Source organism: Camelina sativa, chromosome 4 (genome assembly GCF_030686135.1).
Source record: "Camelina sativa cultivar CO46 ecotype springtype chromosome 4, ASM3068613v1".
Taxonomy (NCBI): Eukaryota; Viridiplantae; Streptophyta; class Magnoliopsida; order Brassicales; family Brassicaceae; genus Camelina; species Camelina sativa.
Window position 1 is genome coordinate 6406282 of NC_141883.1, and position 15861 is coordinate 6422142.

Sequence of the window (15861 nt, forward strand, 5' to 3'; positions counted from 1 at the left end):
TTGTTTTTCCTTATCATAATATACATTTAATAAAAGAAAGTTTTAAATAAAAAATTATAATTTAACAAATCATGTGTCCAACAAAAATATAGAAAAATACTGTGATTCATATTAATGTTGCAAAATTAAGTGGAATTAGGCAATGATATTTATGACTAATAATGTAATGAAATAAAAATTGCAGTGGCAATATTTTTGCAACATTTTTAGTTGTGAGCATCGTCAAAAAATATATGCGACGAGCGTATATTTAAAAATAATTACTACAAATTTGCAATATTTTTTGCTTTATATTTTACGTAGCATTTATTTACGACAATGTATAGTTGCATTAGACCGTCGTGATTATACCACTAATTTGCTGCATAAATACTGTTGCATTAATACAACACATATAGCAATATATTACTTCGTTGCAAATTTGTAATAATATTTGCTATATTTTTTCTGTGGCAATAATTTATAACAAATGGAAGTTGCAAATATACGTTACAATTATACGACAAATTTACTACAAAAATAATGTTGCATCAATACGACAACATAGCAAGGAATCTATGTCAATTCAGAAAAAGAAAAGATGGAAACATCTATACAATAATTTGAATGCTCATATAGTTTCCTAGAAGATTGAAGAAACACAACAACTTTTTTCATGCTAGGAATTTTAGATCATTAGTTTGATGATGGATTTGAATGTTGCAAGGTAAATATATCTTCTTTTATCAAACAACAAAACAAAATACTAATAATAGGCCATGACCAGATTTTACTTGTGTTGTGATAATCTCATATAGTGTCTTTGGGTGATCTAATAAGCGGAGAAGCATATGCTATCACTACAAGAAAACAAGCCTTTTGCGAGGACACATTGCGACGGAGTACAGCTCTCGCAAATTTGCGATAGATTTGCGATGAATTTACTAGGAAATAAAAAACCATAGCACATCCCTCGCAAATTTGCGAGGAATTCAGTCGTCGCAAATCCGCTGCTCATTTGCGACGCATTTACGACAAATTCGCTGGGAAGGTCCCTTTCCTCGCAAATCCATCGCAACATTGCGACGATTTTGCGAGAACAAACTCCATAGCAAATTTGCTATGGAGTTGCGAGTGATTTGCGAAAGCCATAGCAAATCCATTGCAAAGTTAGGATAATAAGTTTTTATAAATATTACAAAACTTAATAGAATTATTCTGAAATACATTTGAATGTGTTCATAAGGTGAATTTACTAATTTTTAACATTATTTTGATGGTTTTTACAAATTAGATATTCAAGGTTTGCGACAAATTTGCGACTGATTTGCTAGAGCCATAGCAAATGCGTCGCAAATCCATTGCAAAGGACTCAAAACATAGCAATTCCCTCGCAAAAAAAACTTTAAACCCTTAACCATAAACCCTAAACCCTAAAGACTTATTACATTACTATTAATGATTAAAAAAGATGAATCCAAAACTATTAATCAAAGATAGCAGTGCAACACAAAATTGTTAGAGAATTGGACAATTTGACAAAAATTTGTCTCAATGTATTGAACATATATGTGATATAGTGTAGAACATCATCATGTTTAGAGTAAGATGCAAAATTGGACAACTTTGGAAAGTTTGATGATAGAAAAGAGTATGATGACACCATTGGACCTTATAATATACTTGAAAGTTAATTTGACTAATTTGTTACAATTATTTTGATGGTTTTTGCAAATTAGATATTGAAGGTTTGCGACAAATTTGCGACTGATTTGCTAGAGCCATAGCAAGTTCGTCGCAAATCCATTGCAAAAGACTCAATACATAGCAATTCCCTCGCAAATAACAACCCTAAACCCTTGAACCTTAACCTTTAAGACTAATTACATTACTAATAATTATTAAATTGATATAATTCAATATTTATAATATAAGATAGGGCACTAATGACAATTGCAAATCCTAAACCCTAAAGATTTTGCGAGGGATTTGCTACGTTCCCTCGCAAATTGGTCGCAAAAAACTCTAAATAAGAAAATTTATATTAATTATTGTTTGCGATGCTTTTGCGAGGGACTCTAGTAAATCCCTCGCAAATTTTGCGTTGGAATTGCGACGCCATTAATTTCCTATATAAGTAAAAAACCTAGTTTGAGCGAAGCTCAAACCAACACCCGCAGCCGACAAACCCTAAAAACTTCTCTTCTTCTTCCGATTTCATTCTTCTCCGGTTGTCTTCTCCGGTTGTCTACTCCTTTCTCTGGTTGTCTACTCCTCCTCTCATCTCTTCTCCGGTGTCTACTCCTCCTCCCATCCCTTCTCAGGTTAGTCTTGTCCTCCTCTCATCCCTTCTCCGACTAATCTCCTCCTCCTCTCTCTTCTTCTGTTGTTTTTTAGATGGGTTTCGATTTAGGGTTTGTCGATTTAGGGGTTTCGATTCGATTTGATTAGGGTTTCGATTAGGGTTTCGATTTAGGGTTTGTCGATTTAGGGGTTTCGATTTAGGGTTTTCGATTAGGGTTTCGATTCGATTTGATTAGGGTTTCGATTAGGGTTTCGATTAGGGTTTCAATTAGGGTTTCGATTAGGGTTTCGATTAGGGTTTCGATTAGGGTTTCGATTTTAGGGGTTTTTCGATTCGATTGGGATTAGGGTTTCGATTCGATTCGATTGGGATTAGGGGTTTTAATTCGATTCGATTGGGATTAGGGTTTCGATTCGATTTTAGGGTTTTTCGATTTAGGGTTATATCGATTTAGGGTTCTAATTATATCGATTTAGGGTTTTCCGATTTAGGTTATATCGATTTAGGGTTTTTCGATTTTGGGTTCTAATTATATCTTTTTTTTGGACTTGTTTTTTAGATGTCTTCACAAGAGAACCAAAATCATTCTGGGAGCCAAAACGTTTACAGAAGATTTATATCTTCTCAAGGGTTATCTCCTCCCATCCCTTCTCGAAGGTTACCTTCTTCTGCCTCTGCTCCAAGGGTAGCTTCTCCCGCCTCCTCGCAAGGTACCTCACCGGTGATCCAAGAGAATCGTCAAGGAACCTCACTGGCGGTGGAAGATCATCTTCCACCACAACAATCGACTTCGCGTGTCAACGATGAGTCTACTCAGCTCTCTTTTTTTACTTTGGAAGAGCTACTTGCAAGTCCCGGTCGTGCTAGCTTAAAGAAATTGGACCCTAAACGCCCTCCGGGTACTCTATGGTAAGAATGTAGTTAGGGTTGTCTAATTTTTTAGATATATTTTCATTGATCCTCATTTCTTTTTTTCTTGTGATTTGTAGGTTTGATGAGGATCCTTCGGTTGCTGCTACTGTTCGGGCCATCTTTGAAAGAGATTTCAAAGGAGCTCATGCCAATTGGACCCAAACACCAGCTGCGGTTGTAAACCGGTGGTTTGAAACGTTTGCAGTAAGTTAAATGTTTGTTGATGTGTTTAAATTACAGATTTTGTTTTTACTTACTTGATTCTGATTTTGATTCATGTTATGTTTTTACAAGCAAACATATAACTGGGACCAGTCCATCAATGGGAGAGTTCGAGCCGAGTTTGAAAGCAAGTTGAAGACCCGGATGACTGATCAAGTGTCTCGGTGGAAGTCTAAGTGGAGAGTAAAAGGTGATGATGCAAAGCCGCGGTGGCTTGATCCGACAGTATGGGACGGCTTGGTCAAGTTTTGGTGTGAACCAAAATCTGAGGAAAAGAGCATCAGTAGTCGAAATGCTCGATACAGTGATCCTGATGGCACTGGAATGCATAAACACCGGTCTGGTCAGACCTCCTTTAAAGCTCGTGCACGAAAACATGTAAGTATGTTTAGTTAGTTATTTAGTACAATTACCTATAAATTCTTGCTTTAGTCTAATACTTTGTTGTTTCATATCTTTTTTAAGTCGGAGATTACTGGTGAGACACTTCCTGATTTCTTGAAAGTCCTAGAAGATACTCATAGGAAACCTGATGGGTCGTTTGTGGATGGATTATCTGAGAAAGTATACCATGAAGTGTCATCGAGGATAACTGAGGCTGAAACTGGGCTATGCTCAGGGGACAACATAGAGAGTAGTGCTTCTGGCGGATTGTCAGTTAGTATGAAGAACCGAATTTTTGCTGAGGTAAATTCTTGAACTTTACATACTGTTTTGTTTTATCTCTTTGAACTTTACATTGTGTCTCTGTTTTTTGTTGTTTGCAGGTTGCTCCGAAGAAGAAAAATAGGATATATGGAGTCAGTACTATGCAAACTGAAGCATCTTCAGCTCAAGTTGTTCTGACGCCTACTCCGACTGAAGATCTAGTCATTCTAGCTGAGAAGCTTTCTCAGGCCGAAGCTGTTCTTGTGAGTCAGTCTACTCAGCTAGAAGATTATGCATTGAAGTTGCAACAAAATACTCAGAAGATGCATTGCTATGATGCCTACTTCGATTATCTATCTGAGAAGGACCCTGAATTTGCTGCAAGATTTCCCCGACCTGAGACTGCTGCCACCAATGTGACCGGAGCAGGAGATACCAGACCTGAGACCGGAGCAGGAGGTATCACCAGACCAACTTAGGATCTCTTGTGTTTATGTGTTTATGTGTTTGTATCCGAGAACTTGTGTTTGTATATTCAGAAGATGTGTTTGATTTTTGTTTTGAACTTATATTATTATGTTTATGTAAGTTTAACAACATTTTGTATTACAATTTTAATTTCAGTTTTCATTCAAAGTTTTTTTGGGCTAATTATGAATTTTAGTTTGCCTAATTAGAAATTAATCATAATTAATTTGCATAATTAAAAATAAACATAATTACAAAATGAATAATTCCTAATTCAAATCTCAGCTGTTGCGACAGACATAAATGTTGCAAATCCATCGCAAATTTGCGAGGGATTAGCTTGAACCAAATTGCAAGGAATCTGCTATTGATATTGTCCCTCGCAATTTGCGTTGATTTTGCGACAGCATTTTTTTCCTCGCAAAATTTGCGAGGGATTTGCGATGTTAACCAATTTGCGAGAAGCGATTTGCGAGGGAAGTGTGTTCCTCGCAATTCCATCGTTTTTGCCTATTTGCGAGGGATTTGCTATAAATTCTTCCATCGCAAAAGGCTTGTTTTCTTGTAGTGTATGACTTACACGTTTCTTCTCATGATTTCCATCTTTTATTAGAAATAGAAGAAAACTAAATAAATAACCAAATAGAAACTAGCTTGATGCATAAGAGAAAAATTTTGAACATGTCTTAATTCTAGAAGAACCAAAAAACTTTCGAACATGTCTTACATTGAGAAATAGAAGAAAACTAAATAAATAACCAAAGAGAAACTTGAAAAAATACAAAAGCTAATAAAGCATGGGTAAATAAATCATCAACATATCCAATACCAAAGCTCTCCCAGTTTCCTTGTTGAGATCAAACTCTTCTTCATCTTGTTCATCATGTGACTTGTTTAAATCTAACTTGTGGGCAACATGTGATTTTTTTGTTTTTCAATTTTCCTTTCTAGAAATCGTTATAAAACTCCATTTTTATATAATACATATTTTTAATATATTTTTTCAGAGAAAATTCAATTGGAATCCCATCATTGAACATGAGGTGCTTACAATGTTTCACAAATGTGCTGCAACTAAGCTAATTGATATGATTAGCCGAGTTAAAAAAAGGGGTCAACAGCCATATTGGATCCTTGATGATCAATACAAAGCTCTTGTAGACTATTGGGGAACAGAAAAAGCTAAGGAGAGAAGTAAAAAAGCTTCTAAGAGCCGGATGTCTGACCGAAATGGTTTGGGACCTCACAAGCATCAAGCAGGCTCACGCTCATATGCCAAAGTTGCAGACATTTTGAATATTATTATTCAAGAATTATTTTTTTTAACATTTTACTATAATATTTTTTGTTGATATTTTGTAGAAAGAAAAAAATGGAGATGCATCATACATAGATGTTCTTCGAGAGACACACAAGAAATCAGATGGATCATTTGTCGATGAGAAGGCAAAGCAGATCAGTGAGGGATTTGATTATATTCTTCTTGATTATATCCCTGTAACAGCAATAGAGGAGCTAACTCAGGAAAATAAGAATGAAATATATTTAAAGGTAAACATAAATTTTCAAAACTTCTATTGATTTCCAAGTATTTATCATAAATGTTTTGTCTCATAAATGTTTTTACCATATATTATAGATTGTGGAGGCAACAAACGGTCATATGTTTGGACTAGGAGCTCTTCTCAATGAACTCTCAGTCAACGGTGGAGTGGCAGCCACCTTTGAAAAGAATGTGGAAAATGATGAAACTATCAAACAAAAGTTGGAAGAGCTTTACAAAGAGAATGCAGAAATCAAAGAGAGACTCATTAAGCTTGAAGGATTAGAGAATGTTTGACATGTTGTTCTCCCGTCAATCCTCTAATGGTGTGAACAAATAAGTTTCATTTACTTGTTTTAGTTATCTTTTTTAGGTTTCTATTCTGAACTTAGTTTTTATTAATGGTTGGTTTTTTCTATTATTTTTAATTTTTGCATATTGGAATATTTTAATATTTTATTATTTAATAAAGTTCGTTATTTCTTTCATTGTTTTTCCCTATCATAATATATATTTAATAAAAGAAAGTTTTAAATAAAAAATTATAATTTAACAAATCATGTGTCCAACAAAAATATAGAAAAATACTGTGATTCATATTAATGTTGCAAAATTAAGTGGAATTAGGCAATGATATTTATGACTAATAATGCAATGAAATAAAAATTGCAGTGGCAATATTTTTGCAACATTTTTAGTTGTGAGCATCGTCAAAAAATATATGCGACGAGCGTATATTTAAAAATAATTACTACGAATTTGCAATATTTTTTGCTTTATATTTTACGTAGCATTTATTTACGACAATGTATAGTTGCATTAGACCATCGTGATTATACCACTAATTTGCTGCATAAATATTGTTGTATTAATACAACACATATAGCAATATATTATTTCGTTGCAAATTTGTAATAATATTTGCTATATTTTTTTGTGGCAATAATTTGTAACAAATGGAAGTTGCAAACATACGTTACAATTATACGACATATTTACTATAAAAATAATGTTGCATCAATACGACAACATAGCAAGAAGTCTATTTATTGCAAATTTTGCAATATATGTACAACAAATACCAATTTGCAACGCTCATATAGCCACAATAGAAAATGTGTCTCAATTTTATTGTATTTTTAAATTTGCAACAAAATATGGAATTATTGCAACAAATTTTAGCGTAACTATGACTCTATTTTGTTGTAGTGAGGATAGATGGTACAAACCGAGTTATCTCATTAAACCAAGATTAATTTTGGTTTACTGTTTAATATAAATACTTGAGAATCAATATTAATTGGGGTTAACATCTTGTAACAAACTTTCTAATTAGATTAATAAAACGGTGTTTCTCTCCTCCAATCATTTTTCATTTTTTCCGGTTAATTGGAATTTAATACTCCGCTAAGTTACTCCAGGAGATGACTTGTACAAGCGGTGCGAAGATCTCAATGTTTGGTGCCAAGTCTGGATTTGTTATCTGCATCATTCCCGATTTTTCAACGTGGCACTACTAATAAAACCCTAGAAGGTGCTGATAAAGATAGTGGACTTCACTCGAAGTCTGTTCATTAACTGCTCAATGTCTCGAGTTCGAAGCGCATATTGTCGCAGGTTTTAGCATTTTCTTATTTTTTATATGTTTTTGTTAGTCCGTCCAATTTTTTTATATAAAACGCTGGCCCCTGTCCTCTGCCATGTGATGTGATGTGAGTTTTATTTTCAACGCTAAATTAAACGACATGCTTTGTGACGAGGTGACATTATTTAAAAACGACGTGAGTTTTGTGACGAGGTGACATTATCTCAACACGACGTTGTTTTGTTGCTTAGAATTTAATAATTTCAAAAGCTGTGTTGGCATTTAGTATATTTTAAAAATTACATAGGTAAAATAGTTTATTTTATTCAAAACTAGAAAACCTTACCATGATAGATAGAAAATAGATAGACATATTAAAATTGTTGACGAGGCATGGCATGGGATGATGAAACACAACGTCAAAATTATAATTTCGAAAATTATCTCACAAAATAAATATTAATTTTGTAATGGAATCATATTTTTTGCATAAAAAGTTTTCAACAAAACTTTTTTAAATCACGAATTCCATAATTTTATCAAACTATTGCATAATTAATTTTTGAAAAAAACATTATAACAATGGCTCTTATTACATCATAATTTTTTAAACTATATTAAAAATTCTTAATTAGTTGATAAATGATATAAAACATATGATTTTGATAATATTATTAGTTATTATTTTGGTAAGATTCATATCGAATACCCGCAGATTTTGGAGTCACTAATGGGATGATCCAATTAATTTTTTATCAATACCAAATAACTCTTATTAATTTCATTTTTTCTAAAAATTATAACTAGGTGGCAATTGATATAATAAGTAAGGAAATACAGCTTTACGTATACATATTAGATCAGGATAGGAAACATGTGGGTAAACAGTACTTATCAGAAAAGGTTATAGAAATAAGGGTTGACTTCTTAGTGGACAATGAAATATATGTTGTCATGGTAGTTGATCATCACCCAAACCATCATCAGATATTTCTGTTGAGAAATTGAGGAGAATCATTTTTACTATTGTTTAGAACAATGGTTGTGCACCTTGTCATATGTGATCAAGTTTTGTAAGAATAAAGAATGATCATCATACAAGTTGTGTATGAATAAAGAAGGATCATCACACACAATCATATATGTTTGCATGATATTGGTTCTGAAAACCCCAAATTGTGGAGAGCAACCTGAGCTCCATCAACTCTCATGATAGACCTCAACAGGATAGATTTGATGTAGGCTTTATATTTTTTGAACTTACATTTTGATTAATTTAGTACTTACATTGTTCACACTGTTTTTTGTGAACCAGAGTTGTTGTTTTAGATCTTGAGCATTTATATAGATTAAAGTGTTGTTTGTTTGGTGAACCAGACACGTTAACTGAACGCATATGCAAAATTGGTTCATGATTTTTTTGATCAGATTTTATTTTAAACACAATTAAATTTCTTATTTTTTAATTGTGTATTTAAAATAAAATTATTGTCTTAATAGTAATTTAAAGTATTTATAAGATAATATTTTATAACTATCATCAATTGTATATAATTTCATCTAAATATACCATGTGTTTCAAAACCTGTAATACTCAAACGATTAGATCAGCAACATATATTATTGTTACTTTAGTTTTAAATTGCTTTCAAGTAATATAACAAATTGTTTAAAAAGAGAAAAAACAATAAAAACACAAAATTTTAGAATTACTTTTATAAAATTTCTTAAATTTTCCTTAACTCTTAAATTTATGAAAAACTTGCACTAGTTAGTTTATTATAAAACTTTTAGAAATTTTATCTGTAGAAATACACTAGTCATATATGTTAACCGTACGTTAATTGGCTAGTTCGATTTTCTCTATATTCCGTACGTATGCGTATGTACTAGAATATCTCAAGTGTATTCCGTACGTATGCGTATGTATTAGAATAACTCGAGTGCGAGTTCGAACCTTTTCGGAAGCGAAATATATATTTGTATTTTTCCTTCTGAATTTTCTAAGTGAAACGACGGCGTTTAAGGGTTGTCGCTAAAGAAAGGAGAAAACAGTCAAACAACACATATTTGCGAAGCGTTCTGAGTATTTGAATTTTTGGTAAAGACCTAAAGAGATATCCGACGAAGCTCCGGCGAACCCCAGCTTCTACTCCGAGCGACCCTTCTTTCGACTCTTCTTACGCCGCCCCTGGATCTCACCCCTCGTTTCTTAAGCTCCAACAATCTCCACCATTACTCAAGGTACAGATTCAAGTTTCAGACTGTTCGTTTCTTGCAGATTTGGATTTGTGGGTTTTCATTTCGTTGTTTTTTTTGTAGTTTTGTTGAATTGGGATTTGTGGGTTTTGTTGAATTCAAGTTTTCAGACTTTCGTATGTTGTATGCTTTCGTTACTCGTTACCATTGTTAACACCATCATCTCTCTCCACCGCTAAATTTACTCCAGGAGATGACTTCTACAAGCGGTGCGAAGATCTCAATGTTTGGTGGTGCCAAGACTGGATTTGTTATCCCTAAGAACAAATTATCTGGATCATTGATCCCGATTTTTCAACGTGGCACTACTAATAAGACCCTAGAAGGTGCTGATAAAGATAGTGGACTTCACTTGAAGCTGGGGAAGAGAAAGACTAAATGGGGTCCTGACTTGTCACAAGACATTGGAGTCAAGAAAGCTCGAGTTTTAGCTTACCAGGTAAAAAATTGAATGAAATGTTATTGTGTACAACTGACTGTTACTTAGATGCTATATTTTGAACAATTTCTTATAAAATGACAAGTTAGCTTTATGTGTCTTTGATAGTCAATTAATTGATTTGGAGATTAATCATTGGAATATGATATGATTAGAACCCCTTACATAAAGTTATGGTAGCTTTATGTCCTTGATTTGGAGATTTAGGATTGGAATTTGAACATTTTTGCTAGGACTGGTTTAATGTTTGAATATAGTTTGGGTGCTTTTGCACAAATTTGCTGTGAAGTCAGAGTGTTCACAGGTTTTGCAATTGAAATGTTAGATAATAGATTCTTTTTACAACGTGGTGCTATATTGTAGATAATATCTCGTATTTGGCCCACATTATATGTTGAAGCTCAATGTTCGACTTTTAGGCTTTATTCTGTTGCCAAGAGGACTAATAATGTCATGTTAGTTTTGCCTGTTGGTACTAAACACGCATCGGCGTCTTCTGTGAATTGTCCAAAATGGAAAAATCCATGTCAGGTACCACTATGTGATAAACTGCGTGTTTGGTGACCAATTTTGAGCAGAAACGCCTGGATCAGATTACACAGCGACTGGCTTCGGGAACTCTTGAAGTGGAGACTAATAGAGAATCAGCTTTAGCTTCACAGAACACCAATGATGTAAGTGATTTTCAGTACTTTTTTTTCTTCTCCATTTATGATTCTTTAGCAATGTAAACTCATCTGCCGTTTATATGTTCATAGATCAGTATTGCTGAACAGCTGGATTTTGAGAAGCGCGAAGCAATCGGTATGTAACACTAAATATTCCTCATTCCATCTGGACATTCGCTTTCCCTCAAGTAATATATAGTTTCTTTACTTCTAGGGGAGATACTCGAGCTGAACCCGAGGTACAAGGCTCCACGTGATTATAAGCCATTGCTAAAAGAAGCTAGATTGCCGATTGATGTAAGTTCTTGCTTGGTTAGATAGATGGTTTAACCTTTATCGAATCATGCATTTGTGCTTTCATGTGGAGTGTTGCCTTACTACCTACCTCACCGAATCTAGAAAGTCCTGTACATTTGTTTGAGAGATGGATCATGTCGTATCTTGGGAGAGTATTGAGAATGTGTAGAGTTTAAAGAAAGGATAGGTCTTATTTCGGAGTATGTTTCTCTTTTCTCATTCTAGTCCTGTTTAAAAGTCATGTCAAAAGTGGAATATAATTATGTATCCTTTTGATGACTTTTATCTATTATTCCACCATATTTTATGTATCAGTTGAGGGTTTAATATAGCAAGCTGATTAAACCTATACAATATCCTTTGGATTCTGCTTTCTAAGTTATGTGATAACTCAGCTTTTCACAGCTTATATTGTATATGGACCTATGCTTTTGCAGGTTAAAGAACATTCTGATTTCAGCTTTCTAAGTATCATATTTGGTTCCCAAGGTGATACTCAAAAGCGGCTCGAAAAAGTAAGTCACCTATGAATGTCATTGCTGCTATTCAAAACTACAGGTTCCTTACCTGCCTTGAGTCAACATCCTTCTGTGTCTTTTTCTAACATTTCTTTCTTACTGTTATCATTCCATTTTTACTCTGCATACGAGCTAAGTATTTTCATTATGGGAACAGGAGACGGGAGCCAAAGTACAAATTTTTGGTACTAAAACAGGAGGAGAGAAGGTAAATTATTGGAATACAATATCATCGAGTTAACCATAATAGACTATCATTTTTGTTCTGCTTCTCCATGTTGGTCCCTACAACTTCTCAAAATTCTTATTGCGAAGGTTTATGAATCGAATCGTGCAGGTTGAACTCTCTCCTTCACATGAAAATGAGATCCAGACGCCCTGGCAAACGTTGTATTTTCAGATATCATCTGACACTTACGAAAAAGTGGATGCAGCAATTGCTGTAATTGAGCTACTTATGTCTTCAGTTTCTGTGAGTTCCTAAATCTTCTATAAGAGAGTTAGAAGTATGATATAGCATTCTGTTATTTAAAGTCTCAATCATATAATACTCAAAAGTATATTATTTTCCTTTGTAGGGAAACACGGCAGCTGGTGCTGCTCCTTCATCTTCCAGATCTGAAGATATTTCAACTACTCCAGCCTTGACCTCCGAACAGCCAACTGATAGCTCTTTACAACCTCCTGAAAGCCAACTCCAACAGCATGGTTCTTCCTTTCCTTGGGCTTCAAATCAAGCTCCATTTCATCCACCTCTTATACCCTCTGCTTCAGGTTATGGTTATAGTATCCAGGAGCAAGAACTGCCATCCAATTCTATGAACCTGAATCCTCTTTCTGCTCAACACTCATATCCAGTTCCTCATGACACATCATTACCTCCTGGTTCCCACATGCCTCGACCGCCAGATTCGTTCGCTTTTAACCTTTCCAACACACCAAGGGCCTATTCTGTGAATGCGCCTCCATATGCTGGCAGTCAGATACAACCAATAGGACCACATTCTACTATGAGGCCATCAACCCTATTTACTTTCCAACCTGTACATAGACCAACTTTGTTGCCAGACATAGTCTCAAGCAACATGGCCCAATCAGTACGGCCTCTGGCTCCTAACTTTAGTCCACATCCGGTAGCTCATCAGCAAGGTACTGAACCACCATCAATTCCCTTTCCCACAAGTATAAATCTGAAACATCTAGCAGAATATGGTTCTGGTGGTTCTATGCGTCCTATGTCAGTGTCAGCACATATTACTGGCAGGCCTGCTGGTCTTGCTCCTACTTATCCTCCCCTAGATCGTCCCATAAATACAGCTCCTAGACCATTTTCCGGAGATTTTGGTTTTCTACCACAACAGCGAAACGTTGTGTCCACACCACATATATCTCCTAGACCCAACTCTCAATCAGCTCATCTCCCTCATCTGTCATTTCAAGCCCCGTCCGTCACTCTAAACCCTCGACATCTTGAGCAAAATTTCACAAGATTACAGCACTTCGACAGGCAGATGGAACAACCCTTGAGCCATCCATCTACGCCATTTCATGGTAACGCGAGATCTTCCAACTTGCAGAACTTTGGACCACCATCGTCTCATCAGATGATGCCGAGGAACTTCCCTGGAGCTCAATTCCCGCAGCATTCTACTCATTTCCCTCCAAGACCAGTCTTTCATCATGATAACCTAGTACCGCGTGGCCAGCCACAGATTCGCCACCGGTTCAACTCTGGAGTCCATCAAGTGTATGACCCGTTTTCACCCGGTGATGTTTAATTCAGTAGTATGTGAAGGATAGGACATTGTATGTTATTTTCCGAACAGAAATTCCGAAACGTATGTTCACGTTCATACTTAATTTCAGGAGACACATGATTTTCTTTTGTTGTTGTATTGAATGTAAAATTCGTTCGAAGTCCTCTGAACAAACATTTCCCGAAAATCCAAAGCCTCTAAAAGGGACCGCTGAACTTTAGTATGAACTGTCCCTTTTTGCCACAAGTGGGCAAATCAGTTATATTGAAAGGTTACTTGAGAAATTCTTTCACTATCTTATTCTTACCCAATCTTCAACATATAAAACCTTGTATGGGTATATAATTTTGAAATTTTTATCATTTGCAAAAGAGTCACCTGCAACTCCATTTTTCACAAGAAACTAAAACTTTCATAGAGTCTAAACATTTGAACGTCTGCAAAATAAGACGACATCGTAGAGTATGTACAGATTCTAGATTTTTGACACATAGTAAGTAGAACACTATCTCTCGAGTGCCAGAGGGTTCAAATGTTGGGGCCTGACCTAAGAATCTTTTCCAGCTTCTCGGCCTTGAGGTAATCATTCTCTGCAAGGGGTCCAGCAGGAAAAGGTGTGATCTCCACCACCAAATGAGGAGTTGGTAACTCATCAAACAGAGCTCTCACATTGTTGCAACACACGCTCTGACCATGCGCACTCTCCCTCCGTATTTGACAACCCTGCAATAGTAGTATCTCCGTTTACCGAAACATAGAATAACAAGTGTGTGTGGGTATATGACAAGATGTGTAGTTACCTTGTGAGCTGTAGCATCTCTAAAATGATCATCATCTGAGAGAAGCGACGCAATGGCTTTAAGCAGGCGGTTCCCTTCACCTTTGGAAGGTACCCTGTAGTTCCTTCTAAGTGTTCCTTTTGTTGTCGGGTGCCATTTGCTCACTAGCTTCCTCTTATCAGCTGCATCCTTTTCTGAAACATATATACAAATATAAAAAGATTGTCTCATACTCCTTAACATTAGAAGCTAGATAATAATCAAGCAATCTCATTCTTGTTCATACTATGTGTGAAATTGGATTAAAAATTTAGACTTATCCTATAGACAGATGAGTCGTCTTAAGTGTTGTTGTAACATAAGCATAACAAAAACAAAACCTGGTTTGTTGCCCTTAATGTTCTGAAGCCATTTTGAAAAACCAAGATCAGCGCCATCATCTTCAACATCAACACCACCGCTGTCCAAACCTAAAAGATTATGCAAATAAAACAAAAAGAAACTCAAAACAAAGAACCATTGAAAAAGAAGAACCCTAGAGAGTAAGTAAAAGTAATTGATTAAAAACCACACAAACCAGAAACGATAGGGTTAGACTTGGATCCAGCAAAACCAGCTTTCACGAGAGCGTAGAAGACACAAATTCGACCAGCCCATAAGACAGGGGTCTCAAGCAAGGAAGCACGAGGAGGAGACCCATTTGAGGTTTTCTTCTTCCGATAACGAAAAATTAGATGGCGGGTTAACTTGGTTCCAGGAAAGATGGACTTCTGAAGAAGTAAACAAGACGGGTTGGAGCTGGAGCTGGAGAGAGTAGGGATCGTTGAGTAGTGAGATCTCAAGTAGGAGGAGGACACTGAAGGGACTTGAACAAGTGAGAGTTGCATTGTTTCTTGATCTTGGAGCGGCTGAGTTTGGGAGACTTTTGCTGAATGGAAGTAGATAAGTTGTAACGGCGTCGTTTTGTAGGTTTTTGTTTTGTTTTGTTTTGTTTTTTCTTTTGTTTTTAAGGTTTTTTTCAATTTAAATTACAAGAAAAATAAAATACAATGCCCAGCCAGGCCTTTGTGTTGTTTGGGACTAGCACATAATAATAAAGAAAGTAATTAGCCAAACCTAAATTGAGAAACCAAAATGAACCAAATACATCAATTTTACCGATAGAAAACCTCACACTCGCATTAGTGCATGCAACAGTTGATCGATCGAAGAAGTCTGATCGATGCTGTTGAGAACCACAGCTCTGGAGCATTTCAGAAGCTAGTTTAGGGGTTTGACTAGTTTTCTGCAACCAATAAAGTCATGTATATCCAGCCCCAACTCTAGACATGTGCCAGAGGTGCAAATGCACAGGGTCTAGTCATATTTTGTCTTTTTTTGGGAAGAAAATAGGGTCCAAAAATTTTTGTTCCCAAAAAAACACAGGGAAAAGGGTCCATTTTCTTGTTTTGAGCTCAGTGACTTCAATATTTTTGAGCCGGG

The 15861-nt window shown here is 35.4% G+C and overlaps 2 protein-coding genes and 1 pseudogene across 3 annotated transcripts; 2 read left to right on the forward strand and 1 right to left on the reverse strand.

Moving 5' to 3' along the window:
• The first annotated feature begins 2843 nt into the window (after positions 1-2843).
• LOC147945495 (uncharacterized) lies at positions 2844-6417 on the forward strand (annotated as a pseudogene).
• A 3250-nt stretch (positions 6418-9667) lies between these two features.
• LOC104779989 (uncharacterized) lies at positions 9668-13787 on the forward strand. Of its 2 annotated transcripts, none has more exons than XM_087510007.1 (9): positions 9668-9906; positions 10112-10360; positions 10939-11034; positions 11119-11164; positions 11243-11325; positions 11763-11840; positions 12001-12051; positions 12181-12315; positions 12422-13787. In XM_087510007.1, exons 2-9 carry the CDS (start codon positions 10115-10117, stop codon positions 13619-13621), a joined length of 1935 nt encoding a protein of 644 aa, XP_087366133.1. In that variant the 5' UTR covers positions 9668-9906; positions 10112-10114; the 3' UTR covers positions 13622-13787. The 2 variants fall into 2 exon arrangements, with proteins under 2 accessions (XP_087366133.1, XP_087366134.1); XM_087510008.1 differs by having other exon boundaries at positions 9716-9906; positions 10892-11034.
• Positions 13788-13989: 202 nt separating this feature from the next.
• LOC104779990 (uncharacterized) lies at positions 13990-15341 on the reverse strand. The gene is made up of 4 exons (XM_010504454.2): positions 14957-15341; positions 14760-14849; positions 14401-14573; positions 13990-14323 (listed from the first exon to the last, which is right to left on the reverse strand). The coding sequence occupies exons 1-4, from the start codon at positions 15264-15266 to the stop codon at positions 14129-14131; spliced, it is 768 nt and encodes a 255-aa protein (XP_010502756.1). The 5' UTR covers positions 15267-15341; the 3' UTR covers positions 13990-14128.
• Between the last annotated feature and the right edge of the window lie 520 nt (positions 15342-15861).